Source organism: Mastacembelus armatus, chromosome 12, assembly GCF_900324485.2.
Source record: "Mastacembelus armatus chromosome 12, fMasArm1.2, whole genome shotgun sequence".
NCBI lineage: Eukaryota > Metazoa > Chordata > Actinopteri > Synbranchiformes > Mastacembelidae > Mastacembelus > Mastacembelus armatus.
The window spans coordinates 9,941,199-9,964,984 of NC_046644.1; the positions used below are offsets into that span (position 1 = coordinate 9,941,199).

Consider the following 23,786-nt stretch of genomic DNA (forward strand, 5'->3'; position numbering starts at 1 on the left):
AAAGTATTGCACAAAGGGAAGAGAAGATAATGATCTTAACCAAATTTCATAGTAATCCATACAGAAATTGATGAGATATATAATTTTAACCTGCAAATGTTAATGTCATGGCAGCTAAAAGGTTGGCGAGTTTTCTAAATGTCTGTAGCAAATTTGATTTGAAAAGCGAGAGTGAATTTATTGAGAGCTATGTTAACTGGTGGATTAATCAAATTTTGGGCATTGTCAGTGGTACTGACCCTAAATAAATTGTCCATGTTCAACTTAAGTCAAATTGTCACAGCGAACAAAGGTATAACGCACTGACTCCAACAATGGAGCACTCTACAAGCCAGGGTTTGCATGTTAGCAGAATAAATTTATTGCTGGTTTTGGACCTTTCACTAGCTATCTTGACAGTAATAACGATACAGAATATTGCCAGCCATTTCCTGTCAGCCTGTCAGCAGAGACTGTTTAGGGGTAAATGATGGCTGAACAAAACAGCTTTTGATTTCCCATGTCATCCTTATCAATGGCCCACAGTAAGAGTTGTATCAGCAATTTAGAAAGCAGTGAACAAATGTACAGTTGTTTCTAATGCAGGTTGGAGCAATATTCCTCCATGTTCATGGAAGTTCTACAAGAGAAACACGTCTAATTTTAAACCAAATGGTACAATGAATGCGGCATGTGGGTCTTGCTGTGCTGTAATCTTTGGCTTTTTTCTGAACAAGACAATCCACTGTCATCGCCACCTCCCACTTTCTGTTCCCTGTTGCTGCTCATCTTCCCACCTCCTACCTCAGTCACTTCTCTATCTATACATCTAAAGTAAGATCTGATTATCGTATTACTGAAGTCAGGCCAACTTAATGTGTTTGATCAGGGAGTGGTCTCGAGGTGCGCACATGGTGGAGGATAAAGATGGGATGAGTGGAGAAGAGAGCAGAGTGAGGCAAGATGACGGGATTATATTTCTTGGGTGTTCTCAGGTCGCAAGGGAAGAGAACAGGTGATTATAAGAAATGGTTTGATTTGAAACCACACGTGTCACACGTCTTAGGGATATAAATGCCTTATTACCATTTGAAGGGTATATTTTATAAGTTCCTTGCTGCATGTTTTAGGAATGTCATGGAAAATGCTTTAAATGCATGCCCCCATGCTCCCGTGGGCCCCCCTGGCTAACATCAATATAACATCAAGACATTAAATCCTGCATCTAACATCTTTCTAATGATGAGGCCAGTCTAATTCAGCTGCATGTTTGATATGTGATCAGACTCCTCAGCCTGCATGCTGAGGGGTTGGCCGTGTACAGAAATCCTCCAGAGTTTACAGCCAGGATTTACCGCAGGGGTTAAGTTATCTGCACAAATCATTCCCTTTTTCATTTGCAGAAACAGTCCTGCAGACATGATTTACAAGTACAGTAGCTACAGACATGAAATTCAAGGGCAGCTGAGGGCTACAAATCAAACCAGCTTTGCCTCTCTATTTACAGTGTCTTATTGGTGTCATAGAAAGAGACATATCCTAAATCTGAAGTTACGAATTACAACGTTTTTCAGCTGTAATGAGGTATTTAGTTTCATCTGTGTCATAGTTAAGTGGAAACTAGGACAGTTTGTCACAGTCCCAGCAGAAAAAAAAAAAAAAGAGGAAAATCCTTTCACTTGGCTCTAAGCACGATGTAGCACCAACTAAGCACCGTGCCCCCCTTTTACATTGCTCTCTGTTTTGTCATTTTTAAGGGTAAATGTCATTCTCTCCGTCAGAACTATCTACCAGCAGTCGCTCACTCTGCACTGTCTCAGTGAAAGTCTTTACACCCTTTAGTATTCCCCCACATCAGGGATGTAGTGGTATATAAAAATATAGAAAAATGCAGCTTCACTCTGGCATTCAAGGAGCATGAAGGAGTGAGACATGAATACAAACCTAATAGCAACTGTTTAGAGAACAAGGCAACTAATTTATATTTATGGTCCATTCTTATTATTTTGTTACCCATATCGGTGTCAGACGTTTTACATTTACAATGCATATGATTATAAAGAAGAAGAGAGGCCTGTAATTAGGTTCAGCTGTGTGGCTGTTTTCCATTTGGGCAGCCAGCACTGGCAATAGTTTGAATAATGTGTATTTATTGCATTGTATTGTATTTATTTCGACCTAAACTGGATTTATTAAAAGTGGATGCCAAGTGGATGGATTTAGATTTTTTTTTTTTCCATTGCAGCTTCAATTCAATCCCCGATCTGTGTAATATCAAAATAGCACTAGCTGTTCCAATATAATTAGCCTTAAAAACAGACAGAAAAGGATCTGTTAGTAACTCTATTGATATATTAGCCCCCCCATTAGGCAGGGTTAAGGTCCAGGACAGTGCATCTTAATAAAAGACATACAAATGAAAGGTAGATAATGAAAATGACATTTTAGCACCAAGAGTTGTCCATAGTATGCCCTCTTACTGCAAATAGCCTGGTGGATCATAAGCCACGGTATCCTTTTAATTTGTCTCTCACCTTGTCAGAGGTATTATTAGATGAATATATAAGGTCATGATGTTATTTCCATAACTGCATATAACCAGTTAGAGGACCAGATTGTTGATTTTATCTTAAACAGATAAAATTAGGTTTCTGGGAAGTGTGTTGACCCCTGTCTATATCTCTGTAAGACCTGGTATAGGCTTCTGAATTGCTTCAGTGGTGCCTGATCTGTTCATCTGGTAAGCCGGCCATTGTGCTGCTGCCATGAATTGTCAGTAATCACAGCCACGCCATGTCTCCCCCATCAAGGTTTGAGACAGAAAATCAATGGGTTCCCAGGGGCTATTTCATGAGTCCAAATATCTGGAAGTTGAGGGTGAAGAGAAAAGAGGCAGTGGGGAGGATTTGCAGGATGGAGAGACACTGAGGTCTTGCTGGATGGAAGCTGGATGGGTGCTCTGGTTGGTTTATCATGGGAGCATGTTGTGTTGTGAGCAGAGCCAGTGTTGTGTCAGTGTCTGTTTCCTTCACAATATGTGTTCCCCTTTAGCTGCCTTAACCTGAACCTAACCTTATTCTAACCCTAACCACTAAGGGGGGCATACAGAAAACATCACTGAAATGTGCCACACTATCTGAAAGAACAAAAGACTTTGACACAACAGAAACATAAGCAAAAACTTTAATCAACACAGGAAACACATCAAACTATATCAAAATAGATGGGAGTATAAATCTCTGAATTGCAAGGAAAAGGAGATTAATTGCAACTCATATGGTTTTTGGTAAAGACGGTTAGGTTAAGGAAAAGATTGTGGTTTGGGTTACAAGACCTTCATCATCATGGTTACAATAATATGTGGTTAAGGTTGTGTTAAGATAACACATTTCAGATTGGAAGTGAACAGCAGTGTGCTGTGGGTAAGTCTTTTTGATGCATCCATTCCAAGCTCTGAAAAACAGTGCTGGGCTGTGAAGTGAATCTGGTGGCCAAACGTCAGCCTCATTACAACTTCTGCATTCACAACATGACACACAATGGTCCTAACAGCACTTTCCCCCATACACAATCACTGGAAAAGAAACTCCTTTAAATCGGTGAATACATTTCTTTTTTTGACTGAGCCAAGAGAAATGACTCTTTTTGAAATTCTGACTTTGATCTATTTGGTCCAATTCATTTTCCAAAGTCTAGAAGAGCCATAGAATTATATAATTTTTTTCCCCCATTCATGTGTGCAGGCAGAACCAGCAGGAAGTCAACCAACACTAGTGTATCTTGAAGTGCAAAGAAATTTATATCCCACTGAGCAACCTTCATCCATTTTCCATCTTGTAATCCTGTATCTCGTTTTCCTTAATACATCAATAAACCATCCACCCCAAGCTCCTCCAACTGTCCCTCCATATAGTAATTTCTACTAACTTCCTCTTTTTCTTGTATCCTAATTACTACAGACAGAGGTCACCTAACAATAACGTGTGTTATGAAAACAACAGGAAATTAATGATTGTAGTTTGGCCCATTAACTTGTCCAGCTTATCAACACGGATCAAGAGTTGCTGCAGCAGCACCAGGCTGCGACAGATAAGAGAGGTGATTAAGGTCCTTTCAAACTCTTAGTGTCTGATTGCAGCAATTTGCTTCAGAATTGTACTTATCCTCATGCAGTCATAACTCAGTGAAGTCTGAACATACAGGCTGGACACTTCTATTTTTAGATTCAATGTATGTCCACTGTGAACAACCATCTATCAATATGCTCATAAATAAAATAAAAAAAACTTTCAGTGTTTTGGTATAGCTTTTTTGGAGCAGTAATATATACATATATATATATATATATATAATATATATATATATATTCTTTTTACCAAGTAAGAATTATGAATTTTGTGCACCAACTGCACCCAATTCAATCATACTGCAACCCTGAACTACACTTCACACACAGAAATCAAGACTGTTTTCCAAGATCTTCTTGAGTTGTCTTGCCAGCGTCCACAATCTGTTTTAATGTTTTACAGTTAGCAGATCCTACTTTTCCTTTTTGGCATTGCATTATGGGACAAAAGTGCACATCAACAGGACAGTCAAAATGGTTGTACTTCTGTCATTCCCCCCCCCCCTGAACACGTGCTATACTCAAAGCTTGATTAAAATTACGGATGTAGTATGGAAATAGGACACAGCTTAAAAATCTGACCAGAAATTTGATGCCAACTTTCCAAACCTGACAGCAGTGAAGCATAAGATGGAAGGAAGCAGACAGGAGATTAAGTCATAAGAGAAAGAAGTTAAAAGAAGGAGAAATTGCAGGAGAGAGAAAAAACAGATTGGGTTAGTTTGTCATAATGAAAAGGATTGAGAACAGGAGGTAATGTGGACAAGCCTGATAAGGAAGTGACTCAGAAAAAGCAAGTGTTTTCAATTGACTCTAACAGATTATTTTAAACAAGAGCAGCGGTTCATGAAAGTGATATCATATGGAACTGTCTCCAACAAACCAGTTAACATTCACTGCTGGAAGTGAAAGTAGATATGATTGACTCAGGAAGCAGGCAATGCATGCAAATATTATGGTAAATGGAAAGTGCCTTCGTCCAGGTCATGAATTATTTCCTCCAATGTTTCTCATTCAGCTATTTGATTTCACACCCGGCTCAGGTTTTGTTGATAGGATTTAGAAAATTAATCTGCATGTATGTCATATACCAACAAGTAATGTGATGCATAACCAAAATTATTTCAGGTTGTTGAAACAAATGGTAACAGGTGTTTTTTTCTTGTCACTTTGACTGTGTTTCAGTGGTGGACAGCAAGGTGATCCTGGAGGGTCTGCAGAGGTACGGCCCCACGCCAATCTACCTGCCTGTTAGCTACCAGATCCTCAATGCTGAGTCAGCGTTCTTCTTACAGGAGGCAAATCAGGACTTAATGAGGAACTCCAGCCTGCAGGCTCGCACAGAGTCCTTCTTCATTCACCAGGCTCAACACATGCCCTTTATCAATGCGAGCTACGGACCACTGTCTGTCCAGCAGCCTATACCTCTGGAGATGCTGCAAACCCAGCCAGGACCCTTCAACACACCATCCTTCACTTCATCATCAGCGCCAACATCAGCATCGTCATCGCCTCTCTTTACATTCAACTGGAAGGTCCACACATATATTATCAGCGACAGCATTCACCCCAGTTGGCCAAAGGTTCAAGTGTTGTTTTACATAGCAGGAAGGGATTGGGATGATTACAGCGCCATCCACAAGCTGCCCTGTGTCAGGATGTTCGCTTTCCATGAGACTCAAGAGGTGCAGGGCACTTGCAGGCTAAAAGGTGAGCTGGGGATATGTGTGGCCGAACTGGAGCCCTTGGCCAGCTGGTTCAGTCCGCCCACTGTCAGGCCAGGGAGGCAGAGAGTCTCTGAACAGGCCCAGGGCACTCCTGTGGAGCTCTACTACATGGTTCAAACCACGGACAGTGGAGACTGCAGCTCAGAGGATTCAAGAAAAGGCAGCACAGTTCGCACAGACCAGCAAAGGCCAATGGGTTATTTTGCAGGGCATACACCAATGCAGCGCATTGGGAGTGTCAGGCTGTTTCAGCCGCTGTCGGAGCTCAAGCTAGACAATAACTTTGTGGTGGTAGTTCCCTCCAAACCCATCCGGCAAAGAGAAACAGTCTCAACATTTCTGGCTCTGTCCACACTTTCTTCAGTGCAAATTTTCACTCTCAGGTGAGTCAGCCTCCTCCTGAGCTGCTCTGTTGCTGTTCTCTCACTTTGCAATTTCAACAGAAACACACACTGGACTTTGAGGCAGTTTCTTCTAAAGAGAAAGGGCTGAAAGGATTTCAGAGGAAGATTGATAGATAAAAACAAAGAGAAAACTCCACAACCACAGATCTGACAACGCACAACATTTACAGTATAGTCATCTGTCACCGAAGTGTGAAATTGTGTTGTGGCAGCAACATTTTTTTTTTTTGAGTTTTCTCACAAAATTTCTTAGTCACTTTGTCTGAGTCACAGTGAAATTAATCACACAGAGTTTAACTAATCTTGCACAGCGCCCCTTTGTTTCTAAAACATTGTTTTTCATATAGCTTTGTTGTTTGCCTTCCTGTCGAAGAGATCACAGTTTAAAGACAGCACAGAATTAAAGTTCAACTACTGTATTTCCATTTTTCCTACGACCAGTGACCATTGTGGTTTTGAAATGTTACTTAAACCAGCTTAGTTAATCAAAATTATTGTTTGGATGTTGAATGTACAGAACAAATTTTACCCATATTCCTACTCTGACTCTTCTACAACCCTGAAAACAAAGCTTTTAATCTCATAAAGCTAGACTTCTCTTTACAGAAGAAATGGACTGGATGCTTTTTTATTGATGTGATGGTGTTTGATGGAGAAGGGTTGTTTGTGTTTACACTAACCATTCAAATTATTTGGAGAGACACCTTCCAACACTTTCCAAACTGCATCTTTGACAATCTGGAGAGGATTATTTTGACTGGATAACACCTTAATTACGCTTTGTGCCATTTATGAAGATTGTTTTATGTACTCACCTTCAAAACTGCCTGCTTGAGGAAAATTTTTTTTTTTTTATCTGAGGTGATTCCACCCAACAACAAAGTAGTTATTGATTCATTGAGCTTTGTCTCCTACAAATTACTATTCAAAGTGACTGTAATTGCTCCGTGCTGTTTGATGCATATTAAGGTGTAAGGAATATGCATTTCCGCTGAGCGACTTTTATGCCTGAGATCTAAATCACAGCAGATGAAACAGTTAGCAGCCTCAAAGTGGAGCTGCGACAGAGAGCCTTGGCAATTTGTCAACCTTGGGTGAGCAGGAAATCTGCCAGAAAGCCTCATTGCTTTTTCTCTCACTCCAGTGATGATGAACTCCCATGAAGTATTAGCGTTCGCAGTGTGTGTTTATCACATTTGTCGGCATCTGTGTAAATGGTAACTTTAAAGGCAGTGTTTGTTTTTTTTTTAGTGCCTTTTTGCACCAGTGTTGCACCCCAGTCGTTCAGAAGTTTGTCTTTTTTTTTTAATGTTTCTGTTGGGATAGCATAGACTTAAAATTCAACCAAAAACATCTCATTAGCAACCAAAAGATTAAACCTCAAAGTGTCTGAGAATTACAGTCTGCAGTTCTTGACTGCCAGCTTACTAAACTCTGTAACTGAACATCCGAATGCTGATGATTAATCTTTTTCCAGCTTTGTTGTGCATTGCTCTTATCTTACAGGACTCAACCTGTACTTACATTGAACGTCTTTTTCTCTCAGCTGCTGGATTTTCTGATAATACAAACCTTTACTTTGAAATTCCCTTTAAACACTTGGTATTCCCCTGCTGATGGGGTGAATTTCAGTTCTGTATCAGCACTAGTGGAGGCTGGAGCGTGTGTGAATCCATGCTGAGCCTTGTTGAAGATGAGCGTTTTGACATTGGACACTGAAACTCTGTGTTTGCATTGAGTTGGCTTGTATTTGCACCATCTCCACCGTTGTGGGTGTATTTATGGACAACTTACTGTCCAAGTAGCTCGGGTATGTTTCTCCTAGAGGCTAAAGGATCATTAACTATTTATGTTCTGTGAAGTTACTCCCTTCTCCTCCACATTATCTTTTCTTCACCCTCTTGTCAGTCTCCTCCACTACAGTTTAAATTTCCTCTGTAAATCTTATCCCAGTAACAATACAGCTGATATTAATTCAGACTCATATATGATCCACATTTAAATAAGATAACTTCCACTGATTGTAAAGAATCAATATACTCTCTGATTCATTCATTTAAGAGTAAATCAAACCTTACATGATGTTTACTTGCACGTTAGTTACAACTGGTTTCTATATTGCAAGTACATGTTATTATTTCCAAATAGAAAATAGTCCAACATACTGGATTTATCTATATATAAATATATTAAAACCTAGGATATCAAGCTATCACACATAATGTATCGATACTTAACCAGTGCTTTACCTCAACTGCAAAGCATAATAACTGAAGGGGGTATTTTACTGCCCGTTTTTTTTTTTCTTCTCTACCTTATTATCTAATTGGCCACATTTTAACTGATCTAAACCAAAATCTAATGTAATTATTTTGAATGTAATTACAGGCTTTTAATTCTAGCCGCTGGCAAAAACACACAGACATTTGTGCACACACAGATTGTTTTCACACTCGCAGTCGCAGGCACACGTGTGTGCGAACCGACATGTGTCTGACACACACACACACACACACACGGGTAGACCTTCTCTTTGCCAATTGGAAAAGTCATGGTGTGTTTGTCATGCTAAAAGGTCCCAGTAGAATCAGTAATGCCCTGCTCCCTACCTCATTAGCCATGGAGTGAGTGGTGTAACAGGTTGGAAAATGGTTCTCCAGCTACTCCTTATTCAACATGCAAATGAAAACACCATTTCCTCCTGAACAAATTAACAGGCTTTTCAAAAGATAAATTGCCCCAGCTGTATTGTAATTTTGACTAAACAATCCGACATATTTCTGCAGATTCTCCCCTGGGGGGCGGAGTTGCTGATAAATGCAAATGAACTTCTAATATCTGAGAAGGTAGGAGAAGAATAAAATTCTTCATGCTGTGCCCAGTCAGCATGACTTGTTTTTTTATTCAGAGATTTAGTAGGTGAAGGAGGCAGGTTCAGTGTTTGGACTATGAATAAGGGAGTGGATTTAGTAAAGGCCAGTTCAGTGTAATTCAGTGTTATGCACACACGATGCAGCAGTCCGTCCTGTCAGCTGATTCTGGTCCTTAACACAGTTCAGGTTTACAGGTCATGTGCCTTGGCTGTTTGTTATTGGCCATTGCTTGCTAAAATATCAGCATGAGAAAAGGTTGAAATAAAGATGTTCTCCTCAGTGTATTAGCCTTATCTTGACTGCACTCTTCTGTGATTCAGTTGTTGGTAAAGGTCACCCAAGATAGGTACCTCTCTTTTCCATTTCCATACTTATCTGTACTTTTTCTTGTATTTTATCTGCTGCTCCGTCTTGCCCCCTCCCTCCCCGTGTTATTTAACCTTTCTCTCTCAGTACATGTGCTCACCTTTTCTGCCATACTCTTGCTTTCCTTGAATTTGACATGTTCCTCCTCTTTGTGCTAACACATGCACAAAAACCTACTTTGTTTTCCGTTTTAAATATCCTAAGGAGTCTTGCTTTGAATTAAGTCAATTCTGTCTCAGTGTACAGTTCAAAGCCTACTTATCCTCCTCTGCCCTTCTTTACCCAGCTCCTTCCCTGCCTTCGCACAGATTGCCTGTTCACCAGTGTTTATTTTGAAAGCAAAGACTTTCCTCATCTACTCATTAATAAGTAATTAGTGATTTGCAGCCTGAGGAGACTGTTCACTATGTGGATCCTACTCTTTATTGGGCCCTGCCAGCACAAAGCAATCACCAAATGCCTGCAGCAAGTAATTTGAATCCTTGTATTTGCTACCATAATGATTTTCTATCAATTTTCTTTCCTCTTGAATTTGTGTATAAATTGATGAATTTATTGGATGGTAGGGGCCCAGAATTCATAGCTCTTCCACTTCCTTTTTTCTTTCTTTGCACTTGTTCTGCCCATCCGCCTTCAGAAAGGCCACATATCCCCAAGAGATTTTAGTGATCCCACAACTAGGCCGAGGGTCACACGGATGCACGGTGCCATTCAGGTGGACACATGGCAGTGGGGTCAGAGGTTGCTTCTGTGTTTTTCTCTGGCTCCTTTGAACTTGTGAATGTCGTACACGTTTTTTTAAAATCTGGGCAGCAGAGAGGATGAATAAAGAGCGGGTCCTCCCCAGAGAGATGTGGTCCAGATCTAGTCTAGGATTATGGTATGTGTGGTAGGTACGGAGGATGTTCCATCATGTATTAAGATAAATGTGCAGAATTTAATTATATTTAATGATTTTAGTGTAGCTCTGACTTTGAGTCTAGTTTTGGATATGTATCAGCTAATCTTGACACCCCTAGCAGTAGGCCATACTATTATTATTACTACTACTAATGTACTTCACACCTGCAATAATTGATTTCGTTAGTCACTTGGGGGCAGCTAATAAGTTTCATAAAGGGGAGCTGTGGACTTAGGTGACAATTCTTTGTAGTGAGCCCTCACATATCATCACATTGTTTTCATATCATCATTTGACTGAAGCCTGGTGTTATAAAAACTGATTATAGCAGCTCTCAGGCTACAAATCACTGCATAAAAAATGTCAACAACACTGCTGGTAAACAATACAAAAAGAACTAATTTTTTGAAGTTAAGCGACTCTTGCAAAAATGTCTTTATCTCATCACATATCTCAGTTTTGAATATTAAGAAGTGAAAAAACTAATTTGAAATTAAAATGAGCAGCTTTCTCCACTGTTAATGTCTGCCCATAGTCTCACAGAGCTGTCCAACAACAAAACAGTTACGTATTCAGTAAATGTGAATTGAGACAGCAAATATTATAAACATTTTAGTTGGTAGCACTGACATGAAACATGTATGCAACCGCTGTTTTGCACAGCTTAGATTTACTTCATATTTTTGTATTTTGGCGACATAAGAGAAAGGCTTACTGATTACCTAAACAGTGAGAAGAAGGTTATTTTGAAGGAGATGTGATCAAAACTAGAATCAGTCAGTATCTTCAACCTAGACTTTGGAGTCTAGGTTTCTGTACTAACTGTTTTCAAATGAAATGAACTACAGCTGCAAACATATAAGAAAAACAAGAAAAGTCGTCACTAAATGATAAAGATGTTTCCAGATGAAAGAAGCAAGATGAACAAATCTTTCCACTTCATTCACCTTAGACATAAACCAGAATAAAAGCTGCCAATGATCTTAAAGCTCTTTGATATAGGTTGTGAGAATTAGATTCAAGAATTTTCAACATTGCTTTTCAAAGCCAAGTGCTTTCTTTGGCCCATCAGATAATTGCACTAAATGACACATGATTAGTATAATTTGAGCTCCTTGTAATTTATACCAAGAGTTATTTAGCTGCATTCATTGACTGGAGCTGGCAAGAGGTTTTAATTGCGCACATAAAGCTAAAACCCATGGAAGATGTTGTCCTTAAATACTAAAAAAAAAATGCTATTTTAAAATTATGAGGCACATAGATCTCTTGCCCGTTTCAGAAGGTAGATACCCATTTAACCTAAGGATATGGACAGAAACGCGATCACGCTCTGTGCACCATGGGAAATTATGCTGAGAACCAAAACTAAATGGGAAAAGGAAGCAAATGTGGTTGGTTCAGGCTTTGAATGTCAACACAGTATGACCTGTCTGCTATCAAAAACTACTACAACAAAAGAAGCTTAGAAAGTTGCTTTCCAACAGGACACTGGTTAGTTTTCCAGCCATAATCAACTGTTTATTCCTGCAAACCATATCAGATTAAAGACAGATGAGATCTTTAAATATTTTTAGTACTTTTTAAAATTTATTTATTCATGGACAGTCAGTGATACTTTGTAGTTAAACTGAGATGCATCTAATGTGCTTAACACTCAAATAATAAATAGTTGCTCTTAACTTTGTTGTCAGCCCATTATCATTAGAAATAGATGGTGTGTGTTCCACAGATTTAATGCCCTCTGGGACAAACTTATGATTTAGGGCAATAGAGATAAACTTCATTTGACTTGACTACCATTACAGCCATCATGTTCTGAATGTACTGTTTGTTGTGATCAGACTTGGCATCTAAAACCTCCACCCAAACAATCTGGATCGCCACTGACAATTTTCCTGCAGTTTTATTGAAAAAAATGGGACGCTGCTCAAAAATTCAGGGCTACAATTAACATTAAGACAAATGCTACCTTTGATCAAAAATGTACTGGTCCTGCAGAGATAGAGGTTTTTTTTTTTTTTGTTTGTTTTTTGGGAACATCTGCTACTGTTCCTTTACTTATCACACTGGTGTTAACATCTTCGGGCAACACTTCTACTTCAACTTCTGCAATGCTGTTAACTCCAGCTCCCACAATCTGAGTTGAAGATGATATATGTAGGGCTAGAGGGGTTGACAAACAGGGTGGGATTAGGTAGTGAAGCTCTGCTGGCTAACTGTGGGATGGTGTGTCTCTCTCTCTCTCTCTCTCACCCAGACAATCATAAACTTGGCCTTCTAATCACTTGTTTATCCTTGATGTTTCTCATAAGGATTTACTTTGATTAGTTTGATCCCACAGACTTGACAGCTGTAACACCAACTCAAAGTCATGCATATTTTAATGTGGACTGGAGGCAAAGAAATAAAGAGAGAGAGAGAAATGATGCAATGCCGTGCTTGTCATATACCAGAAGCTGGTTTTCGAAATTGACAGCCACAAAAAAAAAAAAAAAAAGACAAAAATGCACTAAATCATCTCAGCCACATAAGAAACTGCTTCATTGACAGTGGGGTTAGAGAGATGCACAAAGATTGGGATATAGTCAAGCAACAAGTATCCAGTGTGACAGAGAAAGGAAACAACCAAAATGATTTATTCTAAGCAAAAAATGTGCTCAAGTAATGATTTCCTCCCTGTGGATTGTGCCGCAACCTTTTTGGTTTTATTCACAAAATCTTTATGGTAAGAAACAAGGGGAGGGAACTTTGCAGCAATTAGTCATTTATAAGCAAAAACTGTCTGAAATGCCATTAAACTCTCTAAATGACAGTCTATACTTTGCTTTAGCTGAAGAAATATCAAATAATCTATGTCTCTAAATAGCAAGGGTGTGTTTGTGCAGGGGAAAGAGGGAGTTCAGCAGTACCTAATCATGGCAGTTGGCCTGGTGACATCTGTGAAAGCCTAATATCTCTGTGCAGTGGATTTTTACTGATGCCTTTTCTTTCTCCTTCTCTCAAAATGGACAATGTAATAGGTTAGGTTTTTTTTTTTTTTTTTTTTGGGAGAATGCACACAGCAAGGTGCAGATAGAATATGGGGCCTGAGTGCAATGAAATCAAATTTAAAACATGTCACACATTGCGTTTTCAAGTATCGTTTGGTATGTTTCTTGTGTTCTCATTTCTGTATGCAATACATTAATTCATCATCTGTTTAAAAATATTAATTACAAAATACGATCCCAAAATTCCTGTTCTTGTGGCTGATGCCATTGAGAAATGAATTGTACAAAGGTTGTGACAGGTTTTCTTATTAAGCTGTGGCTGGGGATCCAGATGTAGATGCCACAGGAAAGTCAGGATGGTGGGAACATGGGGATTTATTTGAACCACAGTGGTGACAGCAGAGAAATGAATTCAGTGACTGAGACAAGCTTATACGGAGGATAGGGAACAACAGACAACAACCATGGGGATGTAGTCGCACAGGAAACAAGGCACCAATGCAACACACCAAGCCAGAATCCCAGAGTAGATAGTGAAACAGAATCTGAAAGTTCATTAACAGGCTGAAGGTGACCAAAAAGAACTGGCAACTGGGGAGTGGGAAAAGATGGGTATAAATGCAAATTCCAGACAGATGACCAAAACCTAGGAGTAAAGTGGGCTGGGGGTTTGGGACACTGCAGGAAGAGGAAGGACATGTCAAAATAAAGGTCATGGAAGGCACATTGTGACAGATTTAATGGATGGAAACTTTGAGAGAACTGGATGCACTGGCTGTAGCTGGATTCCATTAACCAAAACTGCAAGTTGACACCAAATCCACGTGCAATAATAAAACAAAGAACTATAAAATTACACATGTCCAATGGCTATGTAACGCAAATTAGTGACTGATGATTGAACCACGGATCATACTGTTTAAAGAAAAACAGAAACTCAACTGAGTTAAAATTTGATGTTTACTGGTGCAGCCATTATAATGTCGTGGTTTTGTTGATCACTGTTGCCTTACAGACCCAATTCCACATTAGAAATGTTCACTAACTAAAGACCTTCAGTTAAAGTAATGGCACAAGTTACCATATAATTCAGCCTCATCCATCTGAAGGAAGTGAGAGTCACTTTAACTAACCACAGTGTAGTTTTCCCAGTGGTGGTGGGAAGGCTGTATAGCTATGGAGACACACAGACTGGCTTGGTGAGCCTGTGAACCTGAGCTCAGGGCAGAGAAAAGTGGGATTTACAGACAAATCGATGTAAACATCGGCAAAGCTCACCGACAATCTGAGTGTAGCAAAAACCACATGTAAAAAGACAGCCAAGTGAGAGGCTTTCCTGACCTGTCAATAAATTACTATCATTTTTACCATCTTTTAAATTAAACTACTATAGGAAGATTGAGATACAGTACAAGTCTGAGTGTGCGCACACACAAATCTGACTATACACACAGATTAGAACACAACTCTCCACATGTGTCTACAGAACTCTAACCTCAGTTGAAAATCTAATAATAGCGATAATCTTCGTCTTTAGAGAGTTTATTGCACTTGCTACAGGTGACCTCTTTGTTTTCTTTAAACTGAAATTTCTGTATTCAGTCACATTTGGAGACAGTTTATGCAGTTTGTCCAGAAGCAATGCCTTTGGCCAATTGAGGCATCTTGATGTCTATGTGGGAAACCCTACACAGTCACCGACAGTGGAAGTTATCATTTCTGGTTTCATACATTTCAAAACATATTCTTGGCATTGGGAATAATAGTTCTGTTACTGAATGTTAAAATTCACCTTCTGCTCCTCCAAAAATATTGCTCTTTTATGAGCTTTGCTTTCATTTCCAAAACAGGTCGCCTTCCCTTCATACAGACAGTCAGAAATATAGAGTTTGAGGCAGTGACAACAAAAAAAAAATAAATAAATAAATAAATAAGAGTAACAAAGACCTAGAGAGAGAGAGCAACATAGAAAAGAACTTGTCAGGCTGACACAGTCTGGGTTTCTGCGGAGAATCATTAGACTGATATAATATTCAGCATGGAGCTTGGAGCAGTGCCTTTGGCCGAGCTTTAAGCTGTGTAGTGTTGGTCAGTCTGGCTGTAGCTGGTTGGGAGGTCAGCCATTGATCTGCAGATATAAGCTAGTAGTTTGGATCCAAGCCGTCACCATCCTCCGGGGCTATCACCACTGTGGGTGGATAAGCCTTGATCTGCTCAGGGGTTTGGATTTGTGTGTGCGTGATGGTTGGGACAAAGATTCAAGTGACTGTGTGTGTCCACAAATGGTTGTGATTGTGATGTATGTGACCTGAATGACTTCTTTTTTTTTTTTTTTGTCAGTGGTAGCCCTGCTGGGAGGAGTGAGAGAAAGAAAAAGAGGGACAGAAAGGATTAAAAAAAAAAAAAAGGAAACGTTGTGTAACAGTGGGTAGTACTAACTGGGTAGCGCTTTTTTAAATTATTGGTTCAGTTGCATAAAATAACCTCTAAATAACAAGGGGAGCAGCATGAGACAAAACCTCATGAGACAAAATTCATAAAATATTTGAACAGAAAGACTGTGATTAATTGATAGGGAAAACTTAGGTTTAGAACTGCTGATGCTTCCTGAGTCTCAGATAGAGAAGTGACAGTAAATAGTCTGGAATCTGGGACATTTCGAATTGAATTTATGAGCCAAAATTTGAAAAACTTTTAGTGATCTTTTAGTGAGGTTAATGTCTGGTGTCAAGCTGCTCTTGTTCACTTCCATTCAAAGCAATGACTCAGCTCTGTAGCTGCTTTCATTTTGTGACTTTAACATCTAAAGTCTTTATTTTAGCATTTGGTTCAAGCCAGCCTAGGCTTTAAAACCTGTCAGGCATAACAGGATTTTCCTATTTTCATTATTGTGAGACTTCAGCCAACCACTGGCTGAAAGATATGTTATGTGATGCAACTTTCTCATGCTAAAAGATTAAAGATGTTAGGGAAAGTGAAAGTACATGCACTATACAGGGTGCACATGTTGGCCTCTTACGACAGTCTTTATCTTCTTTGTCATTTCTGGCACACTGCTGCATTATTTTTTTTTCCCCCACCAACACACAATACCCTGAGCAGTGTATCAACCTGATGTTCTCACATCTATCCTCCTGCCCATGTATCAAATACAAAACAATAACCTGCTCAGGAAAACATCACGCCACAGCACAACTACTGATCAAAAACACCATGAAAAAAAAAAAAAGTCAGTGCCACAGCAAAAACACCATGTGTTTAGTGTAAGTAATGCATCTGAGGAAACTTAACTTGGTAATCTGTGCAAAATAAGTGTTTAAATGTTAGAAGCTACTTCAACTGAACAAATGCACTGAGCTTGTACAGTGGAGAAGCTCTGTATGAGTTTTATTAGTCACAACTCAAATAGATTTTTTTTTCCCTTCCAATACATGTGTTAGTTACAGTAGTGGCATAGAACTGATCGAAGTGCTCCTGAACAACACACTGGAGGTGATGCAAGTATCCCTTGTGATAAATGATCAAACTTTGGTAAATTAAAAGTCAGGAATTAAATGGAAACTTCCTTAATCTTTGGTTTACTGGGAACTGAGAACAATCACAAGCCTATATGCCAACAGCTTGATTAATGAAGGATGCACCTTTTTTTGCCCGAGATGAACTGATTGCATTATGTTGAGCTGCTGAATTTCCCACCATTGTATCAAAAACTTCCCTTCCAATGGGTGGATCAAATCTCATTAAAGATGGCTTTTTGTTTATTGAATATGAAGGGGCTGTCAATATGATTAATCGTCTTGTAAATAAATAAGCCTGCAAACACACAGATTCAATTATGAGAGCTGAAAACGATGCCATTTATTTTTCTTAACAGGTGTAACATTGAACTTAAAAATGTTTTTGAATTTACTGAATGTAAAAAAGATTTACAGTGATCTAGCATTACCAAATACATACAGTACCTAAATACTCATAGCATAATTTTATATGTATAACATTTAGTCAATCTGTAACTCTAAAATTGGAAACTTTTTTTTTTTATTTGACATGAAATGAGCTTTTGAGTCAATGATATTTCTTTCACAGAGAAGGCGTTGCATAATTCTGATAAAAACCAGCATTGTGCAACATTACTTTCTGCTTTTATGTAGGTGGTGTTGAAGTTTTCTCAGAAGAAAAACACTCTATGAGTCTGAATGACAACATTTTTATGTCTCCTCATTTTCGAATCTTATATAACAGGAAATGGTGCCTTCACTCTGGAGTGACATTCCCTTTGTGTTTTAGCACAGCGGTCTTTTAGTCTCTACTCTCATCTGTGTCGGGCACTTGAGGTTCAAAAAGCTGCTGTAAAAAAAAAAAATCCTTGGAGGTGAGCATGAGTCCATAATGAAAGTGGAGTGCAGTTTCTATCTCCTCTCCTGTCCATTCACCACTGATGTAAAGGGTTGCAAAACCCTGGATGACGATTTTACCTTATTCTCTCTCCAGTTGGTGTTCTCTGGCCCACAGTACCACAGTATTGGTGACTGGAGGAAATCTGGCAGTATTATTCTACTCCACTATTCCTGCTACAGCCGACTCGTGTTATGGCCCCAAGGACTGACTCTGATTCTCTTTGTCTCGCTTTCCTGACATACAAACTGACACAAAAGCACAGATTGTGCGCTCACACAAACACATCAAATCTCTTTCCTTGCTATTTTCAACAGCTTTGGTGTCTGCTTCAGTCTATTCATGAGAACCATGAACTGTGCTCCAGTCCATTTACAAGCCATCTCCCTGCAGGGTCAAAGCTCCATGTCCACACCGCCATGACCATTCATGTAGCTCGACGCGATAGCTTTGTGAGGAGCTCACTCACTGGAAACACAACAGTGTGTGTGTGTGTGTGTGTGTGCGCGCGCGATGAAGCACAGACACCCATTTTGATTTGTGGGGTCACGCCTGATCGGGCCGAGTCGGACAGAGTCTGCCCCAGTCAGTGTTAGTTTGTCCTGACAGTCTGGGTGTGCTGCTTTCTGATCTGGTCGCTGCCTCAACAGTGTTTATTTTTATGTTTGTTTATTTTTGCGTTGACTGAACGTGAGAAATAATGAATAAACTTTTGAGTCTAAAAATGACAGCAAGTTAAAAAACACCTTGTGCCATGAGTGAGTATTATTTTAAAATTCAGCTCAGTCACAGCTCACCTAAAATTCAGCTCAGTCTTACAAAGTTCACTAACCTTCAGCTTTTTCTGCAGAGTGCACAGCCCTCTTTGCTCTCATTTCCTCATCTCATTCAAACTTAATTTTTCCTTCTTGCCATTTTCATCACAAACTACAGAATAAATTAGCCAGCTAAAAACTCTTTTTGGTAGAATAAGGCTGGGAAAAAAAAGTTATCTTTGCAGGTTTCTGTAATTATCCTCTTGCTCCCACCTACTGAGTGCAGATGTATGTGGCTGAATGCGAGTGCACGCACCCACACACGTCACATAACTATAAAAATGTCAGACTTGTGAATGTACGTATTTGTGTGATGATGTGTCCTGATCTGTTCGTGTGAGTCTCTTGCTAATTAATGTGCCAGGGAGGAAAATTACAACCCTGTCTTGGGCCACTTCCTGCTGGTTAGTGTCAAAGTCTGAAAACGATGTGGAGTGAAGTGAGCAACAGGAGGCAGAAAGAACTCCACGTAAATGCAGTCTGCTCTGCACTGACAGAATGTACGTGCTTGTCTTTCTTCATTTTGTCTAATGAAAGCCTTTTTTTTTTTCACTTTTTTTTTTCAATTGTGTCTGCGGTGCATTGGCTGCTTGCTCAGTGGACCTTAAAAGTATCAAGAGTGCATCTAAGTCTGTGTAACAGAAAATACCCTTTTGAAATAGTCAGTGTGGCTTTGAGCATGGGCGTTTCTTTATGCAAACTTTGTTAAACCAACAACAACAACAACAAAAAAAAAAACATGATACATATTTGTAGCTCACAAAAACAATCTCACAACACAGCTTGAGTTTGTATTGCAGTCAGATTGGTGATGCTGCTTTATTGAAGCAAATGATGGAATTAAACTGGTGTTCTGCCGTTGGATCTATCGGATAGTAATCTGTTGTACTTTTGCTGTGTTTCCTTAGCTAGTTCTTTGTTAATTAGGACAAAATACATAAATAGATACATCTATAATTACATTGTTGCTTTTTAGTTCTGGTCCATTTTATGTTCACAAAAACCTGTAACTTAAAGACTGTCATCCTGCATCAACAGTGCTACAGTACGAGGACCCCAAGGGGAAGACATATTATGATACAGTAACTAAAAGCAGTCATGCTGCACTTTACTGCACCTTACGGGTTTGTTTATCCTGGTGTCACTTAGTCATGCACACTAGCAGTTTCACCCTGCCCTGTCATTTGGGCAAGTATGCACTTCCCAGATAAAGGTAAAATAAGCCACAGAAGCCTTTTTGAAATGCACACCCTGGACAGTGCATGATAAAGCCACTGTAATTTTACTTTATTGCAGCTATTCAGTGGGATCAAATTGTTTTCTCACTTTAGCATTTAAAACTTTCTACACAATGCAAATCAATCAGTGCAGGGAGGTGCCGATGAAGAGTTTTCCGGGGAACACTGTTTTTCACGCTGGTAATTTTTATATCACTACCACCATATTACAGCTGGTGGCAGAGACTTTTGACTTTCTGTAAGCTGCATGCAAACCTGTGTTGACACAGATATGTGCCATGCAGGTTGACTAGGCTCCTGAGAAAAATAATAAAAAATAAAAAAAAACCCACATTATTTACTTTTATACCGACACACAGTGATGAGAAGGATTTGTTTTTCTTTATAGAGTCTCACATCTCTGATCAGGGCACTGAGAGGGAAACTGGGAGAAAAATAACAAGTTAGAGGGGAAGGGATGATAGAGGGAAGACTGTGGGAGAAAGAGAAACAAGATTTTTGGAAATCTATTGTTCTTGAGGACTGATAACAAAGCTCAATTTCGCAAAATATGTAAAAAAAAAAATCAAAAACATATCTGTTTCTGTAAATTCTCATATGATTTACAAGAGTATTTTTTGTAAGGAGAGTGGTGGGGGTAACATTTTACTCAAAAACACTGAAATATTTTTTGTATCCTTTTGTCAAAAAAAAGGAGGAAAAAAAAAAACAAACATAGCAGCCAGCCTAAATTATCTGTTGTTTTTCCATCCAGGCCTCCATCACAGTCAGTTATTCAACCCCTAAATCATCCATCTGTCTTCTTTTTGATTACCTCTCTTCCTCTCAGTTGCCATCATATCCTTCACTTTGCTCATTTTCCTTCACAGACTCACACACACATTTTAAAACCTGGCAGATGATTATGTAGAGACTTGGGTCCTTTCCCTGTCTCCTCTATGTAGTGGAGCCTGCTGATGGTGACTGCTCAGCAGTGCCCACTGGTGCAAATAATGAAGTGCAAATGGGGCTAATGTAGTGGCTGACATGCCAGCTTTTACAGATCAGTCCTGAATTGATTTACCTGCAGTTTTCACCTCTGTATTTTCCAATAATCTGCACATGGAAATGCAGAGGAAAGTGTGTGGACTTTTCAGATAAATGGTTTTTTGCCCTTGGATGGCTCAGACTGTGTGTGAGCACAACCTGTGAATGAATCCAAGTTGGAATTTATTTATTTCTGAAGTTCAGATTTCACTCTGTAAGAGCCAGACTCCTCATACTTTGCAAACATTTTGTGACATCGCTGACACTTGTTAGATGGACATTGTCTGAAATCATCTCTCCTGTCACATTGCCACTCCAGCACTTACTGCTTTCCCATAGCTCCACACAAAGGTCACAATACTGACAAATACAACAGCACATGACATTTAGATCAATAATGTACTGTATCTACTGTTGCCAGGGCTTGCTCACACCAGCAGGTAGCGTTTAATCAATGACATCAGGTGTATTGATAGTCCCCAACATCAGTACAGCTGAATGAAATACTGCAACATTTGACCTTAGATCCTGATCACCTGTGTCACCTGACCACACATCTACAGGCTCAAAGCCCCAGTCAGTCACTCAATAACTCACTCACGGATGAAGTCAGGGGAAAAAAGGCATTTAGTCCCTTCTCAGCAACCCTGGTTTCCAGTGCCATTGATGCAGCACACTTCATCAGTCCTAGGTGGCTTTTGTGTTTGTCCCCAGCGTGTCACATCCTTCAAAACCTCCCACAACAGTGTATTCACAAAATTTATGATCTAATTAGAGGGCATAATGAATAGTCATCCATTTGTAACGATTCTGATTAAAATGTTTTAGCGATTGCCAAAGATTAATTGTTTTAGTAATGGCTTCAGATTGATGTCATTTGCATACATATGGCAATTATGAATTTTTGTTCTTCATCTACTTGATGTGAGAGTTGCAAAAGCTGTTCTGAACATCCACTGAACAGTACAGTACGTTTTCTGTCTGGAAATCACTTTCTAAAACTGTCAGTAAGAAAATATTTGGTCTATAAGCAGAATCAAGTTCAAAGCACAGACAGTATAGGTCCATCTGATATTATGCAAGATATAATCCTTTTTTACCTGTACTGACACGGATGTCTCAGAGTATCCACTTGTACAGCACTTGCATCTGTGGCAAAACTAAGTCTCTAAAGCCATACCTGCCAACATGCTAACACGCGTACAAGGGAAATACTAGCGTGGCATCATAGTTTGGTGTGTTGGTGCAACCCACAAATGTCCCAAAAGGCCAAACCATCTCAAAGATGGAGAAATCTTTCATAGACTAAAGTGAAGTCTAAGGGAAATTATTGACTTGATGGTGGAAAAAGAGAAGAAAAGTCATGGAATCACCAACATCATGAGAATTTTTCCTTGAATATCTGTAGCTAATATCATGGAGCAGCTGTTACTATATTTCCCTCTGAATCACAGATGCCAACTTCCAGGTGGTGCTACACACAGTCAGTAAGATTCAGCTTCAATTTTCATGGCAATAAAATCCAAGAATCGTAGTGGTTGATCCGCCCACTGACTAACATTGCCTGTTCGCTGCACCAATTCAGAGCATCAGTGTAAATCTGTGTAAAACTTACTACAGCTGTCCCACTACATCCTGAGATTATACTGCTTGCCCCCCTTCTGCGTCCATCCAAATATTGGATCAGTCCAGGATCATCCGCCCGACCCAACAGAGCCAACACGAAGTCTAATTTTTATCCCTTGCATGCAACCTTATGTCAAATAGGTTTTACTGGAAGCAGTGTCTGCATGTGTTTGCCCTATCCCCTATTTAACTGGCTCTGCTTCCATTCACATAGTAGCCATGATCAAGGGATCAAGCTTCTTTCTGCTACAACATGACCTCATTCCTTCAGCTAATCTACAGCAGCAGTGGTAGTAAATTCCTGAAATCCTGCATTAAAGCAAATGAAAAATTAGAAGTTCTTAGTATACTGCTTGGTGTAAATTCCTACAAACATGAAAAATAAAAAGGAAAACTGTAGTGACACATATTTCACATTTGTGCTAATCTGAAATCCCATGCTTGCTCTAAAATCCCCGAACTCAGATGAGGGTTGAAATGTCCTACATGTAGGGCGGCAGATTGGTAATGTTCTTGAATTTTACATTTTGAGTCTTGTGTTGTGAGGAGAATCAGGCTGTGATGTGCTGGAGGTGACTTCCTTTAGACCACAGTGGGTGTTGCACTGTCACGCCCCTCAGTGTCATCATCCCGTTGGCTTGCTTTTATGTGCACAGTTGCTGCACACGCGGAGCTCCTTGTCATTTCAGTCAATACCCACAACACATCCAGCCTGTTTTATTATTTGGAATATCATGTGCTCTTTGTTTCATTTTCTTTGACATTTTTTTTCCCCTCACATTTTTATAAATAAGTTTAAATATAATGTGGCATAATGGGATAATGAGAATTTGGAGCAGATTTAAGAAAGCAAAGCCACTGACTTCTCTAAACTATGGGTATTGTTAAATTTCAATTTTTATGGAAGTTTCATTTCCCATCATTTTTGCCTTATTATCTTCCTCTGACTCTTATTTTTAAGAAAAAAATAACACCTTAATTACATTGTACACCCACTCTATGATGGCTTATGTATGGGCTGAATTCTGGCACAAAGCAGCAGCCATGCATTATGCAGAAATGGGCTCCACATCAGTGCCATCTCATCATATTATTATTATCACAGCACTCTTGAGGACTTTGCTTACAAAATGATATTTTAAGGATTCCATTAGCCTCATTTGTTTAATGTTCAATAATATGTAGCCAGTGTCTTTTTTATCGTGAGCAGTAGTCTGACACTGAAGTAGTAATGTGTAGTTCTTTACAACAAGGATCTTGTGTTTCTTTTTTCATTTCGTGTATAGAGTTAACCATTTTGTTGACGGTTCAGCAGTG

The 23,786-nt window shown here is 39.3% G+C and overlaps 1 protein-coding gene across 1 annotated transcript in view; it reads left to right on the forward strand.

The window, feature by feature from the left end:
- Window positions 1-23,786, forward strand: part of LOC113124721 (transmembrane protein 132D) — a 123,119-nt gene that overhangs the window by 40,869 nt on the left and 58,464 nt on the right. The window contains exon 3 of the mRNA XM_026297792.1: window positions 5,291-6,215. Within this exon, the coding sequence (XP_026153577.1) occupies window positions 5,291-6,215 (925 nt within the window). The remainder of the gene's footprint in view (window positions 1-5,290; window positions 6,216-23,786) is intronic.